The sequence below is a fragment of the Pleurodeles waltl genome, chromosome 8, assembly GCF_031143425.1.
Source record: "Pleurodeles waltl isolate 20211129_DDA chromosome 8, aPleWal1.hap1.20221129, whole genome shotgun sequence".
Taxonomy (NCBI): Eukaryota; Metazoa; Chordata; class Amphibia; order Caudata; family Salamandridae; genus Pleurodeles; species Pleurodeles waltl.
In genome coordinates, this window is record NC_090447.1 from 681,589,176 (window position 1) to 681,614,784 (window position 25,609).

General features: G+C 47.7%; 1 protein-coding gene across 1 annotated transcript in view; it reads right to left on the minus strand.

The window, feature by feature from the left end:
* Positions 1–25,609, minus strand: part of LOC138249549 (interleukin-1 receptor accessory protein-like) — a 2,044,856-nt gene that overhangs the window by 344,741 nt on the left and 1,674,506 nt on the right. The window contains exon 6 of the mRNA XM_069203498.1: positions 20,500–20,653. Within this exon, the coding sequence (XP_069059599.1) occupies positions 20,500–20,653 (154 nt within the window). The remainder of the gene's footprint in view (positions 1–20,499; positions 20,654–25,609) is intronic.

The window sequence follows — 25,609 nt, forward strand, 5'->3', positions numbered from 1 at the left end:
GATCCCCCACGCCTTGGAGAGTCGTGCAGAAGTGTTTTCCCGCCGGATGGACGCCAACAAGCCTTGCTACACGCAAATCGTGCGTTTGGCGTTTTTGGACGCTGCTGGGGCCCAGGAGGGACCAGGAGGTCGCAAATTGGACCTGCAGAGAGAGGGGACGTCGAGCAAGACAAGGAGCCCTCACTGAAGCAGGTAGCACCCGGAGAAGTGCCAGAAACAGGCACTACGAGGATGCGTGAAACGGTGCTCGCCGAAGTTGCACAAAGGAGTCCCACGTCGCCGGAGACCAACTTAGAAAGTCGTGCAATGCAGGTTAGAGTGCCGTGGACGCAGGCTTGGCTGTGCACACAGGATTTCCGCCGGAAGTGCACAGGGGCCGGAGAAGCTTGCAAAGTCGCGGTTCCCAGCAATGCAGCCCAGCGAGGTGAGGCAAGGACTTACCTCCACCAAACTTGGGCTGAAGAGTCACTGGACTGTGGGGGTCACTTGGACGGTGTCGCTGGATTCGAGGGACCTCGCTCGTCGTGCTGAGAGGAGACCCAAGGGACCGGAGATGCAGCTTTTTGGTGCCTGCGGTTGCAGGGGGAAGATTCCGTCGACCCACGGGAGATTTCTTCGGAGCTTCTGGTGCAGAGAGGAGGCAGACTACCCCCACAGCATGCACAAGCAGGAAAACAGTCGAGAAGGCGGCAGGATCAGCGTTACAGAGTTGCAGTAGTCGTCTTTGCTACTATGTTGCAGGTTTGCAGGCTTCCAGCGCGGTCAGCGGTCGATTCCTTATCAGAAGGTGAAGAGGGAGATGCAGAGGAACTCGGCTGAGCTCATGCATTCGTTATCTAAAGTTTCCCCAGAGACAGAGACCCTAAATAGCCAGAAAAGAGGGTTTGGCTACCTAGGAGAGAGGAAAGGCTACTAACACCTGAAGGAGCCTATCAGCAGGAGTCTCTGACGTCACCTGGTGGCACTGGCCACTCAGAGCAGTCCAGTGTGCCAGCAGCACCTCTGTTTCCAAGATGGCAGAGGTCTGGAGCACACTGGAGGAGCTCTGGACACCTCCCAGGGGAGGTGCAGGTCAGGGGAGTGGTCACTCCCCTTTCCTTTGTCCAGTTTTGCGCCAGAGCAGGGGCTAAGGGGTCCCTGAACCGGTGTAGACTGGCTTATGCAGAATTGGGCACATCTGTGCCCAACAAAGCATTTCCAGAGGCTGGGGGAGGCTACTCCTCCCCTGCCTTCACACCATTTTCCAAAGGGAGAGGGTGTCACACCCTCTCTCAGAGGAAGTTCTTTGTTCTGCCATCCTGGGCCAGGCCTGGCTGGACCCCAGGAGGGCAGCTGCCTGTCTGAGGGGTTGGCAGCAGCAGCAGCTGCAGTGAAACCCCAGGAAGGGCAGTCTGGCAGTACCAGGGTCTGTGCTACAGACCACTGGGATCATGGAATTGTACCAACAATGCCAGGATGGCATAGAGGGGGCAATTCCATGATCATAGACATGTTACATGGCCATATTCGGAGTTACCATGGTGAAGCTACATATAGGTAGTGACCTATATGTAGTGCACGCGTGTAATGGTGTCCCCGCACTCACAAAGTTCAGTGAATTGGCTCTGAACAATGTGGGGGCACCTTGGCTAGTGCCAGGGTGCCCTCACACTAAGTAACTTTGCACCTAACCTTTACCAGGTAAAGGTTAGACATATAGGTGACTTATAAGTTACTTAAGTGCAGTGTAAAATGGCTGTGAAATAACGTGGACGTTATTTCACTCAGGCTGCAGTGGCAGGCCTGTGTAAGAATTGTCAGAGCTCCCTATGGGTGGCAAAAGAAATGCTGCAGCCCATAGGGATCTCCTGGAACCCCAATACCCTGGGTACCTCAGTACCATATACTAGGGAATTATAAGGGTGTTCCAGTAAGCCAATGTAAATTGGTAAAAATGGTCACTAGCCTGTCAGTGACAATTTGAAAGTAATGAGAGAGCATAACCACTGAGGTTCTGGTTAGCAGAGCCTCAGTGAGACAGTTAGGCACCACACAGGGAACATACACATGCACACCTATGAGCACTGGGGCCCTGTGTGACAGGGTCCCAGTGACACATACATATAGGCCACAAACCTATGAGCACTGGGGTCCTGACCAGCAGGATCCCAGTGACACATAACAACCATACTGAAAACATGGTGTTTTCACTATGAGCACTGAGGCCTGGCTATCAGGATCCCAGTGAGACAGTGAAAACAGTGACAAACACCCTGACATACACTCACAAACAGGCCAAAAGTGGGGGTAACAAGGCTAGAAAGAGGCTACCTTCTCACACTGCCCAACTTTAAAACATACCCATAGGAACTCTGAGAATTTACAGTCACACTGTTGGTTAGGTAAAAATCTCCAAACAGGGTGGTTTACATCCCCACAGGGAAGTTACCATGTAGTGGCTGATAAAGGGAGTAACTACTCTATCACAGATCTACTCTCCACTTATCACCACTTAGACAGTAAAGTCTCAACTGGCCAAGGCTAGCCTTATTGTTCTTCGCTTGAGGGGGGGTTGTATGAAAAAGTAGCCTCTTTCTAGCTTGGTTAACCCCACTTTTGGCCTGTTTGTGAGTGTATGTCATTGTGTTTTTACTGTGTCACTGGGATCCTGCTAGCCAAGACCCCAATGCTCATAGATAAAAACCTATATGTCAGTGTGATTTGCCTGTCTCACTGGGATCCTGATAGCCAGGACCCCAGTGCTCATAGTTTGTGGCCTAATGTGCATGCCTTTGTAGTGCCTAACTGTGTCACTGAGGTTCTGCTAACCAGAACCTCAGTGCTTATGCTCTTTCTGCTTTTAAATTTGTCACTGTAGCCCAGTGACTTCATTTACCAGTTTCAATTGGCATACTGGACCCTGTTATAAGTTCCTAGTATCTGGTACCTAGGTACCCAGGGCATTGGGGTTCCGGGAGATCCATATGGGCAGCAGCATTTCTTTTGCCACCCACAGGGAGCTCAGACAACCCCTTACACAGGACTGCCACTTCAGCCTGGGTGAAATAGGGCACACACTATTTCACACCCATTTTCACTGCACTTAAGTAACTTATAAGTCACCTATATATCCAACCTTCACTTGCTGAAGGTTAGGTGCAAGGTTACTAAGTGTGAGGGCACCCTTGCACTAGCAAAGGTGCCCCCACATAGTTCAGGGCCATTTCCCCGGAATTATGAGTGCGGGGATGCCATTACAGGCGTGCACTGCATATAGGTCAATACCTATATGTAGCTTCACAATGGTAACTCCGAATATGGGCAAGTAACATGTCTAAGATCAGGGGAGTGTCCCCCCATTCCAAATCTGGTATTTGGGAGCCATTTCCATGCATCCTGGGGGCTCCACCTCGGACCCCCAGTACTGCCAAACCAGCTCTCTGAGGCTTGCACTGCAGCTACAGCTGCTGCCACCTCACAGACAGGGGTCTGCCCTCCTGGGGTCTGAAGTGGAGTTAGAGGCCCATGCAGCAATGCTGGGCATTCCTGGGCATATCTTTGCTCTTACTAGGGCTCAGGCCAAGAAGCAATGAGGACAGGGAATCTTGGATCCTGGAACAATGGAAAAAGTGCTCCCAAAAACTAGGGGGAGAAAGGGCAAACCCTTGTCCACTATCCATTCTTCTCCAGATGATTCCCGTTTTGATGAGGAGGAGTCTTCTCTCTGTGCAGAAACTGCACCAATGGAGCTTGAAGCTGACATAGCTGAGCTTTTGGGTGCAGGGGGGCCTGCCAGGGAGGAACTGAGTGTGGCACAGTGGACCTGTCCCACATTAGAGGGTCTCAGACAGCAAGCTGTCAAACAGCAGAATGGGGATGTCAATGACAGCCACAGAGTTTACTGGGAGAATAATCTCCTCTACACTGACGCAAGGGACCCTAAACCTGGTGCTACCAGGAGACTAGTCACCCCCCTCCAGTATAGGGAATTCCTCCTACCTCTAGCACATGACATTCCCTTGGCTGGGCATGTGGCCCAAAATAAAACATGGTACAGACTTGTTCCCCATTTTCATTGGCCTCATATGTCAGAGGACACAAAGGAGTTTTGTTGTTCCTGTGTTACCTGCCAAGCAAGTGGCAAGACTGTTGGCACACCAAAGGCCCCCATAATCCCACTGTCAGTGGCTGGGGTGCCCTTTGAGAGGGTAGGGGTTGACATTGTTGGCCCTCTTGACCCTCCAACAGCTTCTGGCAATAGAATCATCCTTGTGGTAATGGACCATGGCACAAGGTATCCAGAAGCTATCCCCTTAAGGACCACTACAGCACCTGTAGTGGCAAAAGCCCTCCTGGGAACCTTTCCCGGGTGGGTTTCCCTAAGCAAGTTGTATCAGACAGAGGTAGTAACTTCATGTTTGCATGTCTTGAGGCAATGTGGAAGGAGTGTGGTGTAACATACAAATTCACCACCCCTTATCATCCACAAACAAATGGATTGGTTGAGAGGTTTAATAAAACTCTCAAAGGTATGATCATGGGACTCTCTGAGAAACTCAGACAGAGATGGGATGTCCTCTTGCCATGCCTCCTTTTTGCCTACAGGGAGGTACCCCAAAAAGGAGTGGGCTACAGCCCCTTTGAACTCCTATTTGGTCACCCTGTTAGGGGTCTGCTTGCTTTTGTGAAGGAGGCTTGGGTGCAACCTTTAAAGCCCCCTAAACAATGCATTGTGGGCTATGTACTTGGCCTAAGATCTAGAATGGCTGAGTACATGAAAAATCCCACTAAAAACCTTCAGGCCAGCCAAGAGCTCCAAAAGCAATGGCATGGCCAGAAGGCTGCCTTGACAGAGTACCAACTAGGACATAAAGTGTGGGTATTGGAGCCTGTGGCCAGTGGCCAGGACAAATTGAGTGGACCCCATCTCATTGCGGAAAAGAAAGGTGAGGTCACCTATCTGGTAGAGCTGGGCACTGCCAGAAGCTCCCTTAGGGTGCTTAATGTCAATTGCCTTAAACCTTACTATGACAGGGCTGGCTTAACCATGTCATGGCCACAGATGATGGACAGGAAGAATAGAGTGACCCTGTCCCTGACCTCTTCTCCAACACTGAAGCTGATGGCTTAGTGGAGGGAGTGCTGCTTGCAGACTACCTCACTGCTGAGCAGACGGAGGACTGAAAAAATCTCCTAGGACAGTTTTCTGACCTCTTCCCTCTCATACCTGGTACAAATAACTGGTGTGAACATTCAATTGATACTGGAGACAGTTTACCTGTCCAAAGTAAAGTTTACAGGCAGCCTGACCATGTCAAAGATTGCATTAAAACTGAGGTAGAGAAAATGTTGGATCTAGGAGTTATTGAGCCCTCTGATAGCCCCTGGGCCAGCCCAGTGGTGCTTGTCCCCAAACTGCATAGCAAAGAAGGAAAGAGAGAAATGCGGTTTAGTGTGGACTATAGGGGTCTTAATACTGTAACCAAAACTGATGCTCACCGTATACCCAGGGCAGATGAGCTAATAGATACACTGGCATCTGCAAAGTATCTGAGCACCTTTGATTTGACTGCAGGGTATTGGCAGATCAAGTTATCAGAGGATGCTAAAGCAGAAACTGCAATTTCTACCATAGGAGGTCATTATCAATTCACGGTTACACACTTTGGTTTGAAAAATGCACCTGCCACTTTCCAGAGGCTGGTGAATACAGCCCTCCAAGGTTTGGAAGCTTTTAGTGCAGCATACGTAGATGACATTGCTGTATTTAGCTCTACCTTGGATGACCACCTGGTCCACCTATGGAAAGTTTTGGAGGCCCTGCAAAAGGCAGGCCTAACTATCAAGGATTTAAAGTGCCAGATAGGGCAGGGGAAAGTGGCTTATCTGGGCCACCTGGGACCTATCTGGTAGGAGGAGAACAGATTGAACCACTACAGGGTATGATCCAATCAATTATGGACTGGGCTCCCCCTACTACACAGACTCAGGTCAGAGACTTCTTAGGTCTCACTGGGTAAGAATTATGGCTCCATTGTTGCCGCTCTAAATTACCTCACCTCTAAGAAAATGCCTAAAAAGATATTATGGACAGCCAGCTTTCAGAAAGCTTTTGAGGAGCTTAAGCAGGTTATGTGCACTGCACCTGTCTTAAAAAGCCCAAACTACTCCAAAAAGTTAATTGTCCAAATAGATGCTTCTGAATTAGGGGTAGGGGCTGTACTATCACAACTTAACTCAGAGAGCCAGGATCAACCTGTTGATTTTATTAGCAGGAGGTTGACCCCTAGAGAAAGGTGTTGGTCTGCCATAGACAGGGAGACCTTTGCTGTGGTATGGGCCTTGAAGAAGCTCAGACGCTACTTGTTTGGGACTCACTTCATAGTTCAAACAGACCGCAAACCTCTATTATGGCTTAAACAAATGAAAGGTGAAAACCCTAAATTGTTGAGCTGTTCCATTTCCCTACAGGGGGTAGTCTTTACAGTGGAACATAGACCTAGGAGTATCCACTCCAATGCAGATGGACTCTCCAGATATTTCCACTTAGACAATGAAGACTAATCTGGGCAAGGTTAGCCTTATTGTCCCTCGTTTGGGGGGATGGGGAGTTGTGTAGGAAAGTACCATATTTCTTGGCATGTTACCCCCATTTTTACCTGTATGTCAGTATGTTTTGGCCTGTCTCACTGGGATCCTGCTGGTCAGGGCCCCAGTACTCATAGTTTGTAGCCTAATGTGTGTGTTGTAAGTAGTGCTTAACTGTGTCACTGAGGCTCTGCTAACCAGAACCTCAGTGCTTATGCTCTCTCTGCTTTTAACTTTGTCACTATAGGCTAGTGACTTCATTTACCAATTTCAACTGGCACACTGGACCCTCTTTATATATATATATGGAGACCCGAATATGGCCATGTAAGGTGTCTAAGATCGTGGCATTGTCCCCCCCATCCCAAATCTGGTATTGGGGAGCCATTTCCATGCATCCTGGGGGCTCAACCATGGGCCTGAGTACTGCCAAACCAGTTCTCTGAGGTTTGCAATGCAGCTACAGCTGCTGCCACCTCACACACAGGGTTCTGCCCACCTGGGGTCTGAGCAGCTCAGTCCCAGGAAGGCAGTACAAAGCATTTCCTTAGGGAGGAGGTTGTTACACCCTTTCCCTTTGGAAATAGGTGTTACTGGCTGGGGACGAGTAGCCTCCCCCAGCCTCTGGAAATGCTTTGAAGGGCACAGATGGTGGTAGGAAAGTACCATCTTGCCTGGCATGTTACCCCCATTTTTCACTGTATATATGTTGTTTTAGTTGTATGTGTCACTGGGACCATGCCAGCCAGGGCCCCAGTGCTCATAAGTGTGCCTGAATGTGTTACCTGTGTAGTGACTAACTGTCTCACTGAGGCTCTGCTATCCAGAACCTCAGTGGTTATGCTCTCTCATTTCTTTCAAATTGTCACTAACAGGCTAGTGACCAATTTTACCAATTTACATTGGCTTACTGGAACACCCTTATAAATCCCTAGTATATGGTACTAAGGTACCCAGGGTATTGGGGTTCCAGGAGATCCCTATGGGCTGCAGCATTTCTTTTGCCACCCATGGGGAGCTCTGACAATTCTTAATTCCACGTTATTTCACAGCCATTTACCACTGCACTTAAGTAACTTATAAGTCACCTATATGTCTAACCTTTACTTGGTAAAGGTTAGGTGCAAAGTTACTTAGTGTGAGGGCACCCTGGCACTAGCCCCCACATTGTTCAGGGCAAATTCCCCGGACTTTGTGAGTGCGGGGACACGATTACACGCGTGCACTACACATAGGTCACTACCTATGTGCAGCTTCACAATGGTAACTCCGAATATGGCCATGTAACATGTCTATGATCATGGAATTGCACCCTCTATGCCATCCTGGCATAGTTGGCACAATCCCCTGATCCCAGTGGTCTGTAGCACAGACCCTGGTACTGCCAAACTGCCTTTTCAGGGGTTTCACTGCAGCTGCTGCTGCTGCCAACCCCTCAGACAGATTTCTGCCCTCCTGGGGTCCAGCCAGGCCTGGCCCAGGATGGCAGAACAAAGGACTTCCTCTGAGAGACGGTGTTACACCCTCTCCCTTTGGAAAATGGTGTGAAGGCAGGGGAGGAGTAGCCTCCCCCAGCCTCTGGAAATGCTTTCATGGGCACAGATGTGCCCATTTCTGCATAAGCCAGTCTACACCGGTTCAGGGACCCCTTACCCTGCTCTGGCGCGAAACTGGACAAAGGAAAGGGGAGTGACCACTCCCCTGACCTGCACCTCCCCTGGGAGGTGTCCAGAGCTCCTCCAGTGTGCTCTAGACCTCTGCCATCTTGGAAACAGAGGTGCTGCTGGCACACTGGACTGCTCTGAGTGGCGTCAGAGACTCCTTCTGATAGGCTCCTTCAGGTGTTGCTAGCCTATCCTCTCTCCTAAGTAGCCAAACCCTCTTTTCTGGCTATTTAGGGTCTCTGGGGATTCTTTAGATAACAAATGCAAGAGCTCATCAGAGTTCCTCTGCATCTCTCTCTTCACCTTCTGCCAAGGAATCAACTGCTGACCGCGCTGGAAGCCTGCAAAACTGCAACAAAGTAGCTAAGACGACTACTGCAACTCTGTAACGCTGATCCTGCCGCCTTCTCAACTGTTTTCCTGGAGGTGCATGCTGTGGGGGTAGTCTGCCTCCTCTCTGCACTACAAGCTCCGAAGAAATCTCCTGTGGGTCGACGGAATCTTCCCCCTGCAACCGCAGGCACCAAAGAACTGCATCACCAGTCCCCTGGGTCTCCTCTCAGCACAACGAGCGAGGTCCTTTGAATCCAGCAACTGTGTCCAAGTGACTCCCACAGTCCAGTGACTCTTCAGTCCAAGTTTGGTGGAGGTAAGTCCTTGCCTCCCCACGCCAGACTGCATTGCTGGGAACCGCGACTTTTGCAGCTACTCCGGCCTCTGTGCACTTCCGGCGGAAATCCTTGTGCACAGCCAAGCCTGGGTCCATGGCACTCTAACCTGCATTGCACGATTTTCTAAGTTGGTCTCCGGCGACGTGGGACTCCTTTGTGCAACTTCGGGTGAGCACCGTTTCACTCTTCTTCGTAGTGCCTGTTCCGGCACTTCTGCGGGTGCTGCCTGCTTCTGAGAGGCTCCTTGTCTTGCTCGACGCCCCCTCTGTCCCCAGACGCAATTGGCGACATCCTGGTCCCTCCTGGGCCACAGCAGCATCCAAAAACCCTAACCGCACGATTTGCAGCTAGCAAGGCTTGTTGGCGGTCTTTCGGCGGGAAAACACTTCTGCACGACTCTCCACGGCGTGGGGGATCCATCCTCCAAAGGGGAAGTCTCTAGCCCTTGTCGTTCCTGCAGAATACTCAGCTTCTACTGTCCAGTAGCAGCTTCTTTGCACCCACAGCTGGCATTTCCTGGGCATCTGCTCATCTCCGACTTGCTTGTGACTTTTGGACTTGGTCCCCTTGTTCCACAGGTACCCTCGACTGGAAATCCATCGTTGTTGCATTGCTGGTTTTTGTCTTTCCTGCAGAATTCCCCTATCACGACTTCTATGTCCTTAGGGGAACTTTAGTGCACTTTGCACTCACTTTTCAGGGTCTTGGGGTGGGCTAATTTTCTAACCCTCACTGTTTTCTTACAGTCCCAGCGACCCTCTACAAGGTCACATAGGTTTGGGGTCCATTCGTGGTTCGCATTCCACTTTTGGAGTATATGGTTTGTGTTACCCCTATCCCTATGTGTCCCCATTGCATCCTATTGTAACTATACATTGTTTGCACTGTTTTCTAAGACTATACTGCATATTTTTGGTATTGTGTACATATATCTTGTGTATATTTGCTATCCTCATACTGAGGGTACTCACTGAGATACTTTTGGCATATTGTCATAAAAATAAAGTACCTTTATTTTTAGTATAACTGTGTATTGTGTTTTCTTATGATATTGTGCATATGACACTAGTGGTACTGTAGGAGCTTCACTCGTCTCCTAGTTCAGCATAAGCTGCTCTGCTAAGCTACCATTATCTATCAGCCTAAGCTGCTAGACACCCTATACACTAATAAGGGATACCTGGGCCTGGTGCAAGGTGTAAGTACCCCTTGGTACTCACTACAAGCCAGTACAGCCTCCTACAATGGTGCCCTCCTTGCATAAGCCAGTCTATACCAGTTCAGGGACCCCCAGTCCCTGCTCTGGCGCAAAACTGGACAAAGGAAAGGGAAGTGACCATTCCCCTGTCCATCACCACCACAGGGGTGGTACCCAGAGCTCCTCCAGTGTGTCCCAGACTTCAGCCATCTTGTTTTCCAAGGTGTGGGGACACGATGGAGGCCTCTGAGTGGGCAGTGCCAGCAGGTGACATCAGAGACCCCTCCTGATAGGTCCATACCTGATAAGGTAGCCAATCCCCCTCTCAGGGCTATTTAGGGTCTCTCCTGCGGGATTCTCTTCAGATTCTGCTTGCAAGTTTCCATCAGGAATCCTCTGCAACTACTACTTCATCCTCTGACCTCGGATCGACCGCAGACTGCTCCTGGAACCGTTGTAACAGCAACAACGTATCCAGAAGGGCTACTTATCCTCTGCAACTTCAGCTCTAGCCAGCAACTGCAACAGTTTCCACGGTGTGCACACTCTGGGGAGTCCCTGTCTTCACCCTGCACCAGAAGGATTGAAGAAATCTTCCGTGAAGTGACAGAGTCACTTCTCTGCTCCAGCAGCCACCTTCTGAGACAACGACTGGTTCTCTTGGACTCCTCTCCTGGCGACAAGCATGCTCCTTGGAACACAGGTGGTAGACCCCTTCGACACAGACTGTCCTAAGGTCTTGCTGTCCAAATTTGGAGGAGGAAAGAGCTTGCCTTTCCCGTTTGCAACAGTAGGCCTGTGCACCGGGTCATCTTCACCTCCTGAGGCCTCTGTGCACTATTTGCAATAATCTTTTGTGACCGGCCTGGCCCAAGTCCCCCGCACTCTATCCTGTGACGCTTAACTCGCTGAGTTGTTCTCCGACTGTGGTACCTTCCTTTGTAGTGCTGCAACAACTGAAATTTGCAACTTCTTTGTCCCCGTCTCCTGGGATCTCCGTGAGTGCTGCCTGGTCATCTGTGGGTTCACTCCAGTGTTGGGAGCCCCCTCTGCCTCCTCAGTCCGAGGTGAGGCCCCAAGATCCCTCCTGGGTCCAGGCAGTACCACACTGATGCAAAATGCGACATTGCTTGAACCAAGGCTTGTTGGACGAATCCAGTGCTGAAACACGCCTGCATCCAACATCTTCATGTGGAATATCCATTACATCATGCAGGAACCCGCAGCCATCTTCCCTTGGTGCATTTCTGCAGTCTTCGTCCAACTGAGGACTCTTCTTTTGCACCCTCTTCTAGGTTGGCTGGGGCTCCTGTCCGTCCTGGAACCTTCTCTGACTTCTGGACTTGGTCTCCTCTCTTTGCAGGTCTTCAGGTCCAGGAATCCACCATTTGTTGTTTGTAGTCTTGCTTGGTTCTTGCAATAACTCTAATCACAACTTGTAGTGTGTCCTAAGGAAACTTGCAGTACTTTACTTCTACTTTCCCGGGCCCTGGGGTGGGGTATTTTACTCACTTTTGTGGTTTTCTTACTCTCCCAGCGATTCTCTACACACTACACTTGTCTAGGGGGGAATTTGTGATTCGCATTCCACTTTCATAGTCTATGGCTTGTGTTGCCCCTAGACCTATTTTCTCCTACTGCATTTTACAGCATTTTCTATTGTTTGCACTATCCTACGTCTAATTACTTACCTTATTTTGGTGTCTAGTGTATATATTGTGTATAATACTTACCTCCAGAAGGAGTATTGCCTCTAAGATATTTTTGCCCTTGTGCCACCTACGTAAACTACCTTTATTTTTGGTACCACTGAGTATTGTCTTCACTTGTATATAAGTACTGTGTAACTATAGTGGTATTGCAGAAGCTTTGCATGTCTCCTAGTTCAGCCTAAGCTACTCTGCTACAGCTACCTCTATCAGCCTAAGCTGCTAGAACACTACTACATTTTACTAACAAGGGATAACTGGACCTGGTATAAGGTGTAGGTACCCAAGGTACCCACTACAAACCAGGCCAGGCTCCTACAATGGTGCCCTTTTTGCATAAGCCAGTCTACACCGGTTCAGGGACCCCTTGTCCCCTGCTCTGGTGCGAAACTGGACAAAGGAAAGGGGAGTGACCACTCCCCCGTCTATCACCACCCTAGGGGTGGTGCCCAGAGCTCCTCCAGTGTGTCCCAGACTTCAGCCATCTTGCCTTGCAAGGTGTGGGGGCACTCTGGAGGGCTCTGAGTGGCCAGTGCTAGCAGGTGCCATCAGAGACCTCTCCTGATAGGTCCTTACCTAGCCAGTCCCCCTCTCAGGGCTATTTAGGGTCTCTCCTGTGGGTTCTCTTCAGATTCTTCTTGCAAGTTTCCAGCAGGAATCCTCTGCAACTACTACTTCATCCTTTGACCTCGGATCAAGAGCAGCCTGCTCCAGGAACCGCCGTAATAGCAACAAGTATTCATAAGGGATACTTTTCTTCTGCAACTTCTGCTCCAGCCAGCAACTGCAATAGTTTCCACGATGTGCACGCTCTGAGGACTCCCTGTCTTCACCCTGCACCAGAAGGACTGAAGAAATCTCCTATGGGGTGACGGAGTCACTCCACTGCTCACGCAGGCACCTTCTAAGTCGACGACCGGTTCTCTTGGTCTCCTCTCACAGTGACGAGCGTGCTCTGGGAACACAGAGGATGGGCCCCATCGACACAGACTGTCCTGAGGTCCTGCTGTCGCAATTTGGAGGAGGTAAGACCTTGCCTACCCCCAGAACTACAGTACCCCTGCGGACCGCATTTTCTTCACCTCCTGAGGCCTCTGTGCACTATTTGCAAACTTCCATTGTGCACAGCCTGGTCCAGGTCCCCAGCACTCTATCCTGCGATGCTCAACTCGCTGAGTTGATCTACGGCGGCGTCGGACCTTCTTTTGTAGTGCTGCACAAACCGCATTTTGCACCTCCTTTGTCCCCGTGTCCTGGGACACCCGTGGGTGCTATCTGGTGCACTCTGAATTGCTGAGAGTCTCCTCCTCCTCCTCACACAGAGTTGAGGCCCCCAGGTCCCTCTTGCGTCCATCCAGCGCCATTTTCATAAAAAACATACTTTTGTCGTAGCCAAGGCTTGCTGGTGCCTTCCAACATGTATTCTCGTCTGCAACCATCTTCACGCCATGGGTCATCTTTTGCATCATGCAGTAATCCACTGGCATCTTCTTAGGGTACATTTCTGTAGTCTTCTACTAACCAGGGACTCTTCTTTTGCACCCTCTTCTGGGTTGGCAGGGGCTCCTGTCCTTCCTGGAGCTTCTTTCGACTTCCGGGCTTGGTCCCCTTCCTTTGCAGGTCTTCAGGTCCAATAATCCAGCAGTTGTTCTTTGCAGTCTTGGTTGGCTGCTGCAAAATCCCCAAAACGAGGTGTAGTGTGTCCTAAGGAAACTTGCAGTACTTTACTCCTGCTTGTCTGGGCTATGGGGTGGGGTAATTTACTTACCTTTACTGTAGTCTTACTCTCCCAGTGATTCTGCACACAGTACACTTGTGTAGGGAGCAATTTGTGATTTGCATTCCACTTTCTTAGTATATGGTTTGTGTTGCCCCTAGACCTATTTTCTCCCATTGCATTCTATAGCTTTTCTTATTGTTAGCACTATCCTATGTCTAATTACTTGCCTCATTTTGGTGTCTAGTGTATATATTGTGTATAATACTTACCTCCAGAAGGAGTATTGCCTCTAAGATATTTTTAATACTGTCACCCAAAAAAACTACCTTTATTTTTGGTAACACAGAGTATTGTCTTTACTTGTGTATAAGTACTGTGTAAATATAAGTGGTATTGCATGAGCTTTGCATGTCTCCTAGTTCAGCCTAAGCTGCTCTGCTATAGCTACCTCTATCAGCCTAAGCTGCTAGAACACCACTACATTTCACTAATAAGGGATAACTGAACCTGGTATAAGGTGTAAGAACTGAAGGTACCCACTCCAAACCAGACCACCCTCCTACAAGGGTTGACCAGTAAGCCAATTTGGGATGAAATACTGGGTTACCAGTATGCAGTGACAAAATTGAGAGGAGAGAGAGCATTAACACTGGGGTCCTGATTAGCAGGATCCCAGTAACACAGTCAAACACACTGACATCGGGCAGAAACTTAGGGTAAGATGCCAAAAAGATGATAATTTTCTACAATCATCATCATCATTTTTCTGCATTTTCTTTGCTGGTTCTGCCAACGCTGCATTTAATGCACCCAAAGTAACTGCCTGTAATATTCCTGCTAGTCACTAAGGGTGTATGGGGGTGTTCCTCTGGAGCATATCCCCCATCCATTATATCCCTCAAGACTATGCTAAAAAAGAGGTTTCTTTTCATAGGCAGTCTCATATTAGCAGGGTGTTCTTCTTGCAAGATTATCCGCATAGATTTATAATTAATAGCTCCACATCTACATACCTTGATGATATGTGTACTCCATGGGTACATATAAGTAGAGTTAGGAGTAGAAAATCTAGATTCACTTACCTGTTGAGATTTTGTTTTCAGTATTTTGACCTCGCTATTGTGCCCCATCAGTATGATAATCATGCTGCATACCTTCTCACATGTATGCAGATGAGCAGGAACTACACATTTGTGGAGACTTCTTTCTCAGGTGCTAAAACAGTGTGACCTGGCCGCAAGAAGCAGACTTCCCACCCCAGCGAAAGCAAATGAGCGGGAAGCATGAATAGTGTGTGGCACTTAACAAAGCAGTCAACTAAAGCCACGCTGATTTGCAAAATGCTTACGTTTTCATCCAGCACGAAGCAGTCCACTCAGGACAGGAACGAAGCAGAACGTTATGGGAAAGGTGGTGACTCTTATTTAGGAACTATGTGGGTGTGGTAAAAAAATAAAACAAAGTATGAAATTTCTACCAGGAAATAGCGTGGTTAGTGGGACCCCTCCCTGGGGCAGGCCTGCCTCAAACAGTAAGTTACAAAGAAGACAGATGTTAGGGTAGGGATAGATGTAGGTAATTGGTTACGTTATGTCCAATGGTAAAAGAGCGATTGTAGGAGGCTGTCCTGGCTTATAGTGGGTACCAAGGGGTACTTACACTCTGTACCAGGTCCAGTTATCCCTTATTAGTGTAGAAGAGGTGTTTCTAGCAGCTTAGGCTGATAGAAGGTAGCTATAGCAGAGCAGCTTAGAATGAACTAGGAGACATGCAAAGCTCCTACTATACTACTGGTGTCATATGCACAATATCATAAGAAAACACAATACACTGATATACTAAAAATAAAGGTACTTTATTTTTATGACAATATGCCAAAAGTATCTCAGTGAGTACCCTCAGTATGAGGATGCCAAATATACACAAGATATATGTACACAATACCAAAAATATGCAGTAATAGCAAAAGGAAGTAATGCAAGCAGTGTAAAGTTACAATAGATTGCAATAGGAGCACATAGGTATAGGGGCAACACAAACCATATACTCCAAAAGTGGAATGTGAACCACAAATGGACCCCAAACCTATGTGAGCTTGTAGAGGGTCGCTGGGACTGTAAGAAAACAGTGAGGGTTAGAAAAATAGCCCACCCCGAGACCCTGTAAGGTAGTACACCTACAACCCCCAGAGAGCACAGAAGTCGTGATAGGGGGATTCTGCAAGGAAAACCAACACCAGCAAAGCAACAACAGTGGATTTCCGGACCTGAGTACCTGTAAGACAAGGGGCAGGCCTGTGTAAGAATAGTCAGAGCTCCCTATGGGTGGCAAAAGAAATGCTGCAGCCCAAAGGGATCTTCTGGAATCCCAATACCCTGGGTACCTCAGTACCATATACTAGGGAATAATAAGGGTGTTCGAGTATGCCAATGTGAATTGGTGAAATTGGTCACTGTAGGAAAGTACCATCTTGCCTGGCATGTTACCCCCATTTTTCACTGTATATATGTTGTTTTAGTTGTATGTGTCACTGGGACCCTGTTCACCAGGGCCCCAGTGCTCATAAGTGTGCCTGAATGTGTTACCTGTGTAGTGACTAACTGTCTCACTGAGGCTCTGCTAATCAGAACCTCAGTGGTTATGCTCTCTCATTTCTTTCAAATTGTCACTAACAGGCTAGTGACCAATTTTACCAATTTACATTGGCTTACTGGAACACCCTTATAATTCCCTAGTATATGGTACTAAGGTACCCAGGGTATTGGGGTTCCAGGAGATCCCTATGGGCTGCAGCATTTCTTTTGCCACCCATAGGGAGCTCTGACAATTCTTACACAGGCCTGCCACTGCAGCCTGAGTGAAATAACGTCCACGTTATTTCACAGCCATTTTACACTGCACTTAAGTAACTTATAAGTCACCTATATGTCTAACCTTTACCTGGTAAAGGTTAGGTGCAAAGTTACTTAGTGTGAGGGCACCCTGGCACTAGCCAAGGTGCCCCCACATTGTTCAGGGCCAATTCCCTGAACTTTGTGAGTGCGGGGACACCATTACACGCGTGCACTACATATAGGTCAATACCTATATGTAGCTTCACAATGGTAACTCCGAATATGGCCATGTAACATGTCTAAGATCATGGAATTGCCCCCTCTATGCCATCCTGGCATTTTTGGCACAATTCCATGATCCCAGTGGTCTGTAGCACAGACCCTGGTACTGCCAAACTGCCTTTTCTGGAGTTTTCACTGCAGCTGCTGCTGCTGCCAACCCCTCAGACAGGTTTCTGCCCCCCTGGGGTCAAGCCAGGCTTGTCCCAGGATGGCAGAACAAAGGACTTCCTCTGAGAGAGGGTGTTACACCCTCTCCCTTTGGAAAATGGTGTGAAGGCAGGGGAGGAGTAGCCTCCCCCAGCCTCTGGAAATGCTTTCTTGGGCACAGATGTGCCCAATTCTGCATAAGCCAGTCTACACCGGTTCAGGGACCCCTTAGCCCTGCTCTGGCGCGAAACTGGACAAAGGAAAGGGGAGTGACCACTCCCCTGACCTGCACCTCCCCTGGGAGGTGTCCAGAGCTCCTCCAGTGTGCTCCAGACCTCTGCCATCTTGGAAACAGAGGTGCTGCTGGCACACTGGACTGCTCTGAGTGGCCAGTGCCACCAGGTGACATCAGAGACTCCTTCTGATAGGCTCCTTCAGGTGTTAGTAGCCTATCCTCTCTCCTAAGTAGCCAAACCCTCTTTTCTGGCTATTTAGGGTCTCTGTCTCTGGAGAAACTTTAGATAACGAATGCAAGAGCTCATCAGAGTTCCTCTGCATCTCTCTCTTCACCTACTGCCAAGGAATCGACTGCTGACCGTGCTGGAAGCCTGCAACACTGCAACAAAGTAGCAAAGACGACTACTGCAACTCTGTAACGCTGATCCTGCCGCCTTCTCGACTGTTTTCCTGGTGGTGCATGCTGTGGGGGTAGTCTGCCTCCTCTCTGCACTAGAAGCTCCGAAGAAATCTCCCGTGGGTCGACGGAATCTTCCCCCTGCAACCGCAGGCACCAAAAAGCTGCATTACCGGTCCCTTGGGTCTCCTCTCAGCATGACGAGCGAGGTCCCTTGGATCCAGCAACTCTGTCCAAGTGACTCCCACAGTCCAGTGACTGTTCAGTCCAAGTTTGGTGGAGGTAAGTCCTTGCCTCACCTCGCTAGACTGAATTGCTGGGAACTGCGACTTTTGCAGCTACTCCGGCCCCTGTACACTTCCGGCGGAAATCCTTTGTGCACAGCCAAGCCTGGGTCCACGGCACTCTAACCTGCATTGCACGACTTTCTAAGTTGGTCTCCGGCGACGTGGGACTCCTTTGTGTAACTTCGGGTGAGCACCATTTCACGCATCCTTGTAGTGCCTGTTTCTGGCACTTCTCCGGGTGCTACCTGCTGCTGAGAGGGCTCCTTGTCTTGCTCGACGTCCCCTCTACCTCCTGGTCCAATTTGCAACCTCCTGGTCCATCCTGGGCCACAGCAGCATCCAAAAACGCTAACAGCACGATTTGCAGCTAGCAAGGCTTGTTGGCGTTCTTTCGCCGGGAAAACACTTCTGCACGACTCTCCACGGCGAGAGGGATCCGTCCACCAAAGGGGAAGTCTCTAGCCCTTTTCGTTCCTGCAGAAACCTCTGCTTCTTCTGTCCAGTAGAAGCTTCTTTGCACCCACAGCTGGCATTTCCTGGGCATTTGCCCATCTCCGACTTGCTTGTGACTTTTGGACTTGGTCCCCTTGTTCCACAGGTACCCTAGATTGGAAATCCATCGTTGTTGCATTGTTGGTTTGTGTCTTTCCTGCATTATTCCTCTATCACGACTTCTTTGTCTTCTGGGGAACTTTAGTGCACTTTGCACTCACTTTTCAGGGTCTTGGGGAGGGCTAATTTTCCAACTCTCACTATTTTCTAATAGTCCCAGCGACCCTCTACATGGTCACATAGGTTTGGGGTCCATTTGTGGTTCGCATTCCACTTTTGGAGTATATGGTTTGTGTTGCCCCTATCCCTATGTGTCTCCATTTCATCCTATTGTAATTATACATTGTTTGCACTGTTTTCTAAGACTATACTGCATATCTTTAGTACTGTGTACATATAACTTGTGTATATTTGCTATCCTCACTCTGAGGGTACACTCTGAGATACTTTGGCATATTGTCATAAAAATAAAGTACCTTTATTTTTAGTATAACTGTGTATTGTGTTTTCTTATGATATTGTGCAAGTGACACTTGTGGTACTGTAGTAGCTTCACACGTCTCCTAGTTCAGCCTAAGCTGCTCTGCTAAGCTACCATTATCTATCAGCCTAAGCTGCTAGACACCCTATACACTAATAAGGGATAACTAGGCCTGGTGCAAGGTGCAAGTACCCCTTGGTACTCACTACAAGCCAGTCCAGCCTCCTACATATACCACCTGCTACCTCAGTTTTACAATGCTGTAATTGTACAGCCTAAGCGTGCAGTTATTAGCCAAGTTTGCAGTACTTTCCTCAGCAGCATAAACGACTGAGCTAGCCCTGGCTTCTCGTGAGTTGACTAGTGACATGCTATCCGAGTGATAAGCTTATAACACACTGAGTTATCCTAGAATGTTGCTGGGCTCCTGCTGAATCTTCTGCAACCCCTCATCTATTTCTTAACAGAGGGATGCGGGGTGAACTCAAGGTCACATTAGTTTTTTCTGAGACCTACTCTTTACGTGGGTTTCTAATAGAAGGAAGTACAGTGAGGTGAGTTTGGGGTTTTTGGTAAAATGGGATGCAATAGGCCTGCTGCTGAACTGTCTGCCTTGTGCTTTGAGGCATAAAATGCTTTCTTGTGAAATGTCTGTTTGGTCAGAAATGGGCAATAATACATATATTTCACTGGTGCAAGCTCTAGCAAATTCCCACTTCCATTAGGACAGGCCACTAGCGCAAATGTTGCTTTTCCATCGGTCAACTTGTCAGGCAGGATAATGGCAGAGTGAAGTTGCCCCAGCACCGGCGCAATGTACGTAATCTGAAAATGTAACATCACGGCAATTTATGTAATCTGAAAAAGCTGGTGCACGATTGTACTGCTGCGGCTGATGTAACCCTCCCCTCACGGGTGAGTAGTGCGCTTTACAAATTCCTGATTGATTGATTGATGTAACACAGTGCTATTGGGTTTAATATTTAGCTGAAGCAACTACAGCCTGCCAGTTACAAAAATAATACATTAATAAATGCAGCATTGTCATAAATGCAGTATCTGGTACTGTCAACTCTGCTTATATTGTATGGCATAAGGTCACTCTTACTCCATACCCCTTCACTGTGAGGTGAGTTGGTTTTGCTTCTCTCCTGTACTTATATTGTGACTTAACATGCATTGCACATTGCAGGAACTGTTGAACACATTGATGCAGTATGATATGGGGCATAGTAATATGTAAAGGCTATACGTTCCCACTGCTTTATAAGCCTTGATTCATCACTAAATTCATTTGTTTTAATATGCATCTTTTGCCAATCTTATTTCAATTTTTTCTCAGAAGAACCCATCCTGCACCCCATGTTTGTCCATTTAGCTTGCTCAAGTTGCTCCCTAGAAAAAATGCATACCAAGTTTTTACGCCCCACCACTGTCAAATGTCACCAGCTGCCACTGTTAAAGTGTTTCAACAAATTCTATTAACAAAGCCCGTAAAAGAATATTAAGTTAAAGTACCATTTCAGTATTGAGACAAGTATTTACTCATTATTAGCTTGTTTTAAAATTATTCTATATATCTTCTACCTAGACATATTAAATAAAGTATTGTTTGGAGGCGGATATGTTTTGAAGGCATTTACCAAATCTCAATATGGAATAGACTCTTGTGATATCTGAAACATTTGTGGCAGAATATAAAACACGAAAACAATTGCAGCTTCGCAGACATAAATATGTGCATATGTTTTACCTGTAACTGTTAATTCCGTAGTTCGTCTAATTAGAAATTCTCCGTATTTCAACTCACACGTGTAATTTCCTATATCATCTTCTCTAACTTCCCGGATGACAAGTATATCCCTTTTGACAACGATGCTGGGCCGCCATATTTTTGCCTTGCATTCCTGTTTAAATGTACAAAAAAAAGTACCTCCTATGATTATAGATTAAATCACTGAAGTGCACGTATTAGCCCTTGTTGTACTTGAGCATTTATGAAATAAAATATCGTGTACAAAAGAAAACACGAACATGCTCATCTTTAAGTGACAGAGAACTGACTATGAACCGGGCTGAGCAGGGTTACACAAGCCAGAACTGTTAGGGAGCACTCATGACCAATATGTTTTGCATCCTTTTTAGGTCGTTAAAAAATAAAGTAAGCGATCCTAAAATGCATCTTGCAGCAAAGGTATGCGTATACTGCTTTTTAAACTAGTTCAATGCTACTATACATAATGTACACTGTGTAACCGCTACATTGGAACAAACATAATGAAATAAACATTCACATAGTATGCATAATTTGCTTAGTGTTTAATTATTGTCACATCATTCATTGCCTGGGTTAAAGGAACCTTTATCACTAGCATATAGTCAGCATCATTTCTGTTAAATTTATTATAAAATGGCACACCTTAAAATGCTCCAGTCTCCTACATTTTAAGACGGAAAGTTAGAAGTTTCATTTTTTAAGCGTGGTCTTAAAAATATATTTTTTCACATTCTCAATGGGGAAGGGGTCCCTTCGAGACCCCTTTCCCATAAGGGAATTGTTAGCACTACCTTTTAGCAGTCTGTAAAAAATGAATGTTTTGCAACCGTAATTTGGTCACAGACATTCTTACATAACACTACATTTCTGAACTTGGAAGAGACACGCTAAACACACCCTTCTAAATACCAAATCGGCAAACCTAATTGTAATTCAGTAACAAGTTACCGAATTGTAATTTGCCATTTGTATATAGGTAAAAGCATGTTGCAGCCGGAAAGAGCCAATCGGGCCGTTTCAGACGACGAAAATGGTTTGTACATATTGTGCCAAGTGAAACATCCAAATCACCTGTACCTTGTTTGCCTTCCAACTTTATTTTGCTACAATGTACTCCTTCACTGAGCATTCTATACACAAAGAGCATTTCCAGACCTTTTTCATGCCATAGAAACATTTATGATTAAAGAACAGCTACCACATCTCATGGATGTAACTATCTCCTGGCTTCTCAAATCTGCCTACAGGCATGTCCTTCAGGCACGAGGTGAACTAAAATGTTGAAATGGGCAGATTAATAACTCAGTTGTAGGAAAGTACCATCTTTCTTGGCATGTTACCCCCAATTTCTGCCTGTTTGTCAGTGTGTTTTTACTGTCTCACTGTGATCCTGCTAGTCAGGACCCCAGTGCTCATAGTTTGTGGCCTATATGTGTTGTCAGTATGCTTGACTGTGTCACTGGGGTTCTGCTAACCAGAACTCCAGTGCTTATGCTCTGTGTACCAAATGTTTCACTATAGTTTAGTGACTCCACATTCCAATTCTGATTGGCACACTGGACCCCCTTATAAATCCCTAGTATATGGTACCTAGGTACCCAGGGCATTTGGGTTCCAGGAGATCCTTATGGGCTGAAGCATATCATTTGCCACCCATAAGGAGCTCATACAAACCTTTCTGCAGGACTGCCAATGCAGCCTGAGTGAAATAGTGCACACACTATTTCACAGCCATTTTTCACTGCACCAGGTAACTTATAAGTCACCTACATGTCTAACCTTCATTTACTGAAGGCTAGGTGCAAAGTTACTGTGTGTGAGGGCACCCTTTCCCTAGCAAATGTGCCCCACTTTGTCCAAGGCCAATTCCGCGGACCTCATGAGTGCAGGGACACCATTATAAGAGTGCACTACATATAGGTCAATACATATATGTAGCTTCACAATGGTAACTCCAAATATGGTCATGTGAGGATTCAAGATTGTGAAATTGAGCCCCCAAACCAAATCTGGTATTGGGGGGCCAATTCCATGGACCCCTAGTACTGCCAAACCAACTCTCCGAGGTATCCACTGCAGCCCCAGCTTCTGCCACCTCACAGACACATTTCTGCTCTCCTGGGGATTGAGCAGCTCAATCCCAGGAAGGCAGAACAATGCATTTCCTTTAGGAGAGGGGTGTTACACTCTCTCCCATTGGAAATAGGTGTTACAGGCTTGGGAAGGGTATCCTCCCAGAGCCTCTGGAAATGCTTTGAAGGGCACAAACGGTGCCCTTCATGCATAATCCAGTCTACACCAGTTCAGGGACCCCCAGTCCCTGCTCTGGCAAAGGAAAGGAGAGTGACGACTCCCCTATCCATCACCACCCCAGGGGTGGTACCCAGAGCTCCTCCAGAGTGTCCATGGTGTTAATCATCTTGGATTCCAAGGTGTGGGGACCCTCTGGGAGCATCTGAGTGGCCAGTGCCAGCAGGTGATGTCAGAGACCCCTCTTGATAGGTGCATGCCTGGGTAGGTAGCCAATCCCCCTCTCAGGGCTTCTCTGGGTGTTTCCTCAGATTCGGTTTGCAAGACTCCTCCAGGGCTCCTCTACATCCTCTGCTTCGGCTTCTGACTGTCGGATCAACCGCAGACTGCTCCAGGAACCGCTGTAACTGCAACAAAGTATCCAGGAAGGCTACTGTGGCCTGCAACTTCAGCTCCAGCCAGCAACTGCAACAGTTTCCAAGGTGTGCACACTCTGAGGACTACCTGTCTTCACCCTGCACCAGAAGAACCAAAGGAATCTCCTGTGGAGTGATGGAGTCACTTCCTTGCTTCAGCAGGCACTTCTCTGCAATGACAACTGGTACTCTGGGATTCCTCTCCTGTCAACGAGCGTGATCCTTGGAACACAGGTGGTGGACCGAAGTGACCCGGACTGTCCGAAGGTCCAGCTGTCCAAATTTGGTGGATGTAAGAGCATGCCTCCCTGTTCCAGGCAGTACCCCTGTCCATTGCGTCCTCTGCAGCTCTTTGGGCTTCTGTGCACTTTTTCCAAAAGTTCTTCATGCACAGCGTAGCCCATGTCCACAGCACTCCATCCTGCAACGCACCGCTCTCTCAGTTGTTCCCCGGCAGCATGGGATCCTCCTGTGTAGTGCTGCGAACGCACTTTGCAACTTCTTTGTTCCCGTATTGTGGGACTCCCGTGGGTGCTGCCTGGTCTTCTGAGGGCTCTCTGAAGTGCTGAAAGCCCCCTCTGTCCCCTCAGTCCAATTTGAGACCCCCAGGTCCCTCCTTGGTCCAGGCAGCTCCTCTTTCACGCAAAATGCGTACTTGCATGAACCAAGGCTTATTGACGGAATCCAGCGATGCAAACAGCCTACATCCAACAAATCGATGTGGGACATCTCTTGTGCATTTCTGTACTTTTCCTTCAACCGGAGAATCCACTTTTGCACCTTTTTCCAGGTGGGCAGGGGCTCCTGTTCTTCCTGGACTCTTCATTGACTTCTGGACTTGGTCTCCTCTCTCCACAGGTCTTCAGGTCCAGGAATCCATCTTTGGTTGCTTGCAGTCTTGCTTGGTTCTTGCATAATTCTTCATCACGACTTGTAGTGTGTTGTGAGGAAACTTGCTGTACTTTACTCCTGCTTTCCTGGGCTCTAGGGTGTGGTACTTTACTTACTTTTGGTGGTTTTCTTACACTCCTAGCGCCCCTCTACACACTACACCTGCCTAGAGGGGAATCTGACCTTCGCATTCCACTATTTTAGGATATGGTTTATGTTGGCCCTAGGCTCGTTGCAATCTATTGGGTTTTTCACTGTTTGCACTATTCTATGACTGTTTACTTACTTGATTTTGGTTACTAGTGTATATATTGTGTATAATACTGACCTCCAGAAAGAGTATTGCCTCTAAGATATTTTTGGCCTTCTGTCACTAAAATAAAGTACCCTTTATTTTTCGTAATACTGAGTATTGTCTTTTATTGTGTATAAGTACTGTGTGACTATAGTGGTATTGCAAGAGCATTGCATTTCTCCTAGTTCAGCCTTGGCTGCTCTGCTAAAGCTACCCCTAGACAGCCTAAGCTGCTAGACACTGCATACATTTCACTAATAAGGGATAACTGGACCTGGTATAAGGTGTAAGTACCTTTGGTACCCACTTCACACCAGGCCATCCTCCTCCATCCATGAATTAACCAAACTGCAGATGATATTTCTGCCACAGTAAAAGGTAACTTTTCTAACTTTCAATGTTTAGCATAATATGTCCCTTCTTTCTTAGCCATTATTTGCTGCTGTCGCGTCAAGTTAAATGTGGCAAATAGGTCCCTGGAGGTGACATGTTGCCAGGGCACGTGACCACTTTTCAGAACTTGTAACGTCCAACCTAACTGCATAACGGACCTAGTGTAAAAATGACATATCCTTTTGTATGATGTCAATTGCAGATGAAACAATGTTGTTAAGCTTGCATTTGCAAACAGACAAAGGGGGTCATTACAACATTGGCGTTAAAAGCCGCTTTCCGCCGTGCAGAAGACCGCCAACACACCGCCGCAGCCACGGAAATCCGCCACAGCTATTATGACCCACATCTCGGAATCCGACAAAATTCAGACACCCACACAAGTCCGCCACACCAAAGGTCAGTGATAAACTGGCGAAAACAAAACCTCCACCGTCACGCCAACAGAAACACGCCCATGCTATCACGACCCACGAATCCACGCGGCGGTCTTTCAACCGCAGTATTCCATTGGCGGTACACACCGCCGCACTCAAAATACACAAACATCTCGAAAACACCGCCACATTGCACAATTCCAAATACACACACCTGATACACATACAAACACCACTCCCACACAATCAATACTATATAAAACACACACCCACATCACCCAGAAACCCCTACAACCAAAAATTTCGACGAAGGCCAGGGAGACTGCACAGCATAGACAACGCCACCACACAGAGGCACACAACACCATCACCCACACAACATCCACGCACAAAACACCACACACCACTACACATCACCACACTCATCACCACATACACCACCCCACACATCACCTACACCACCC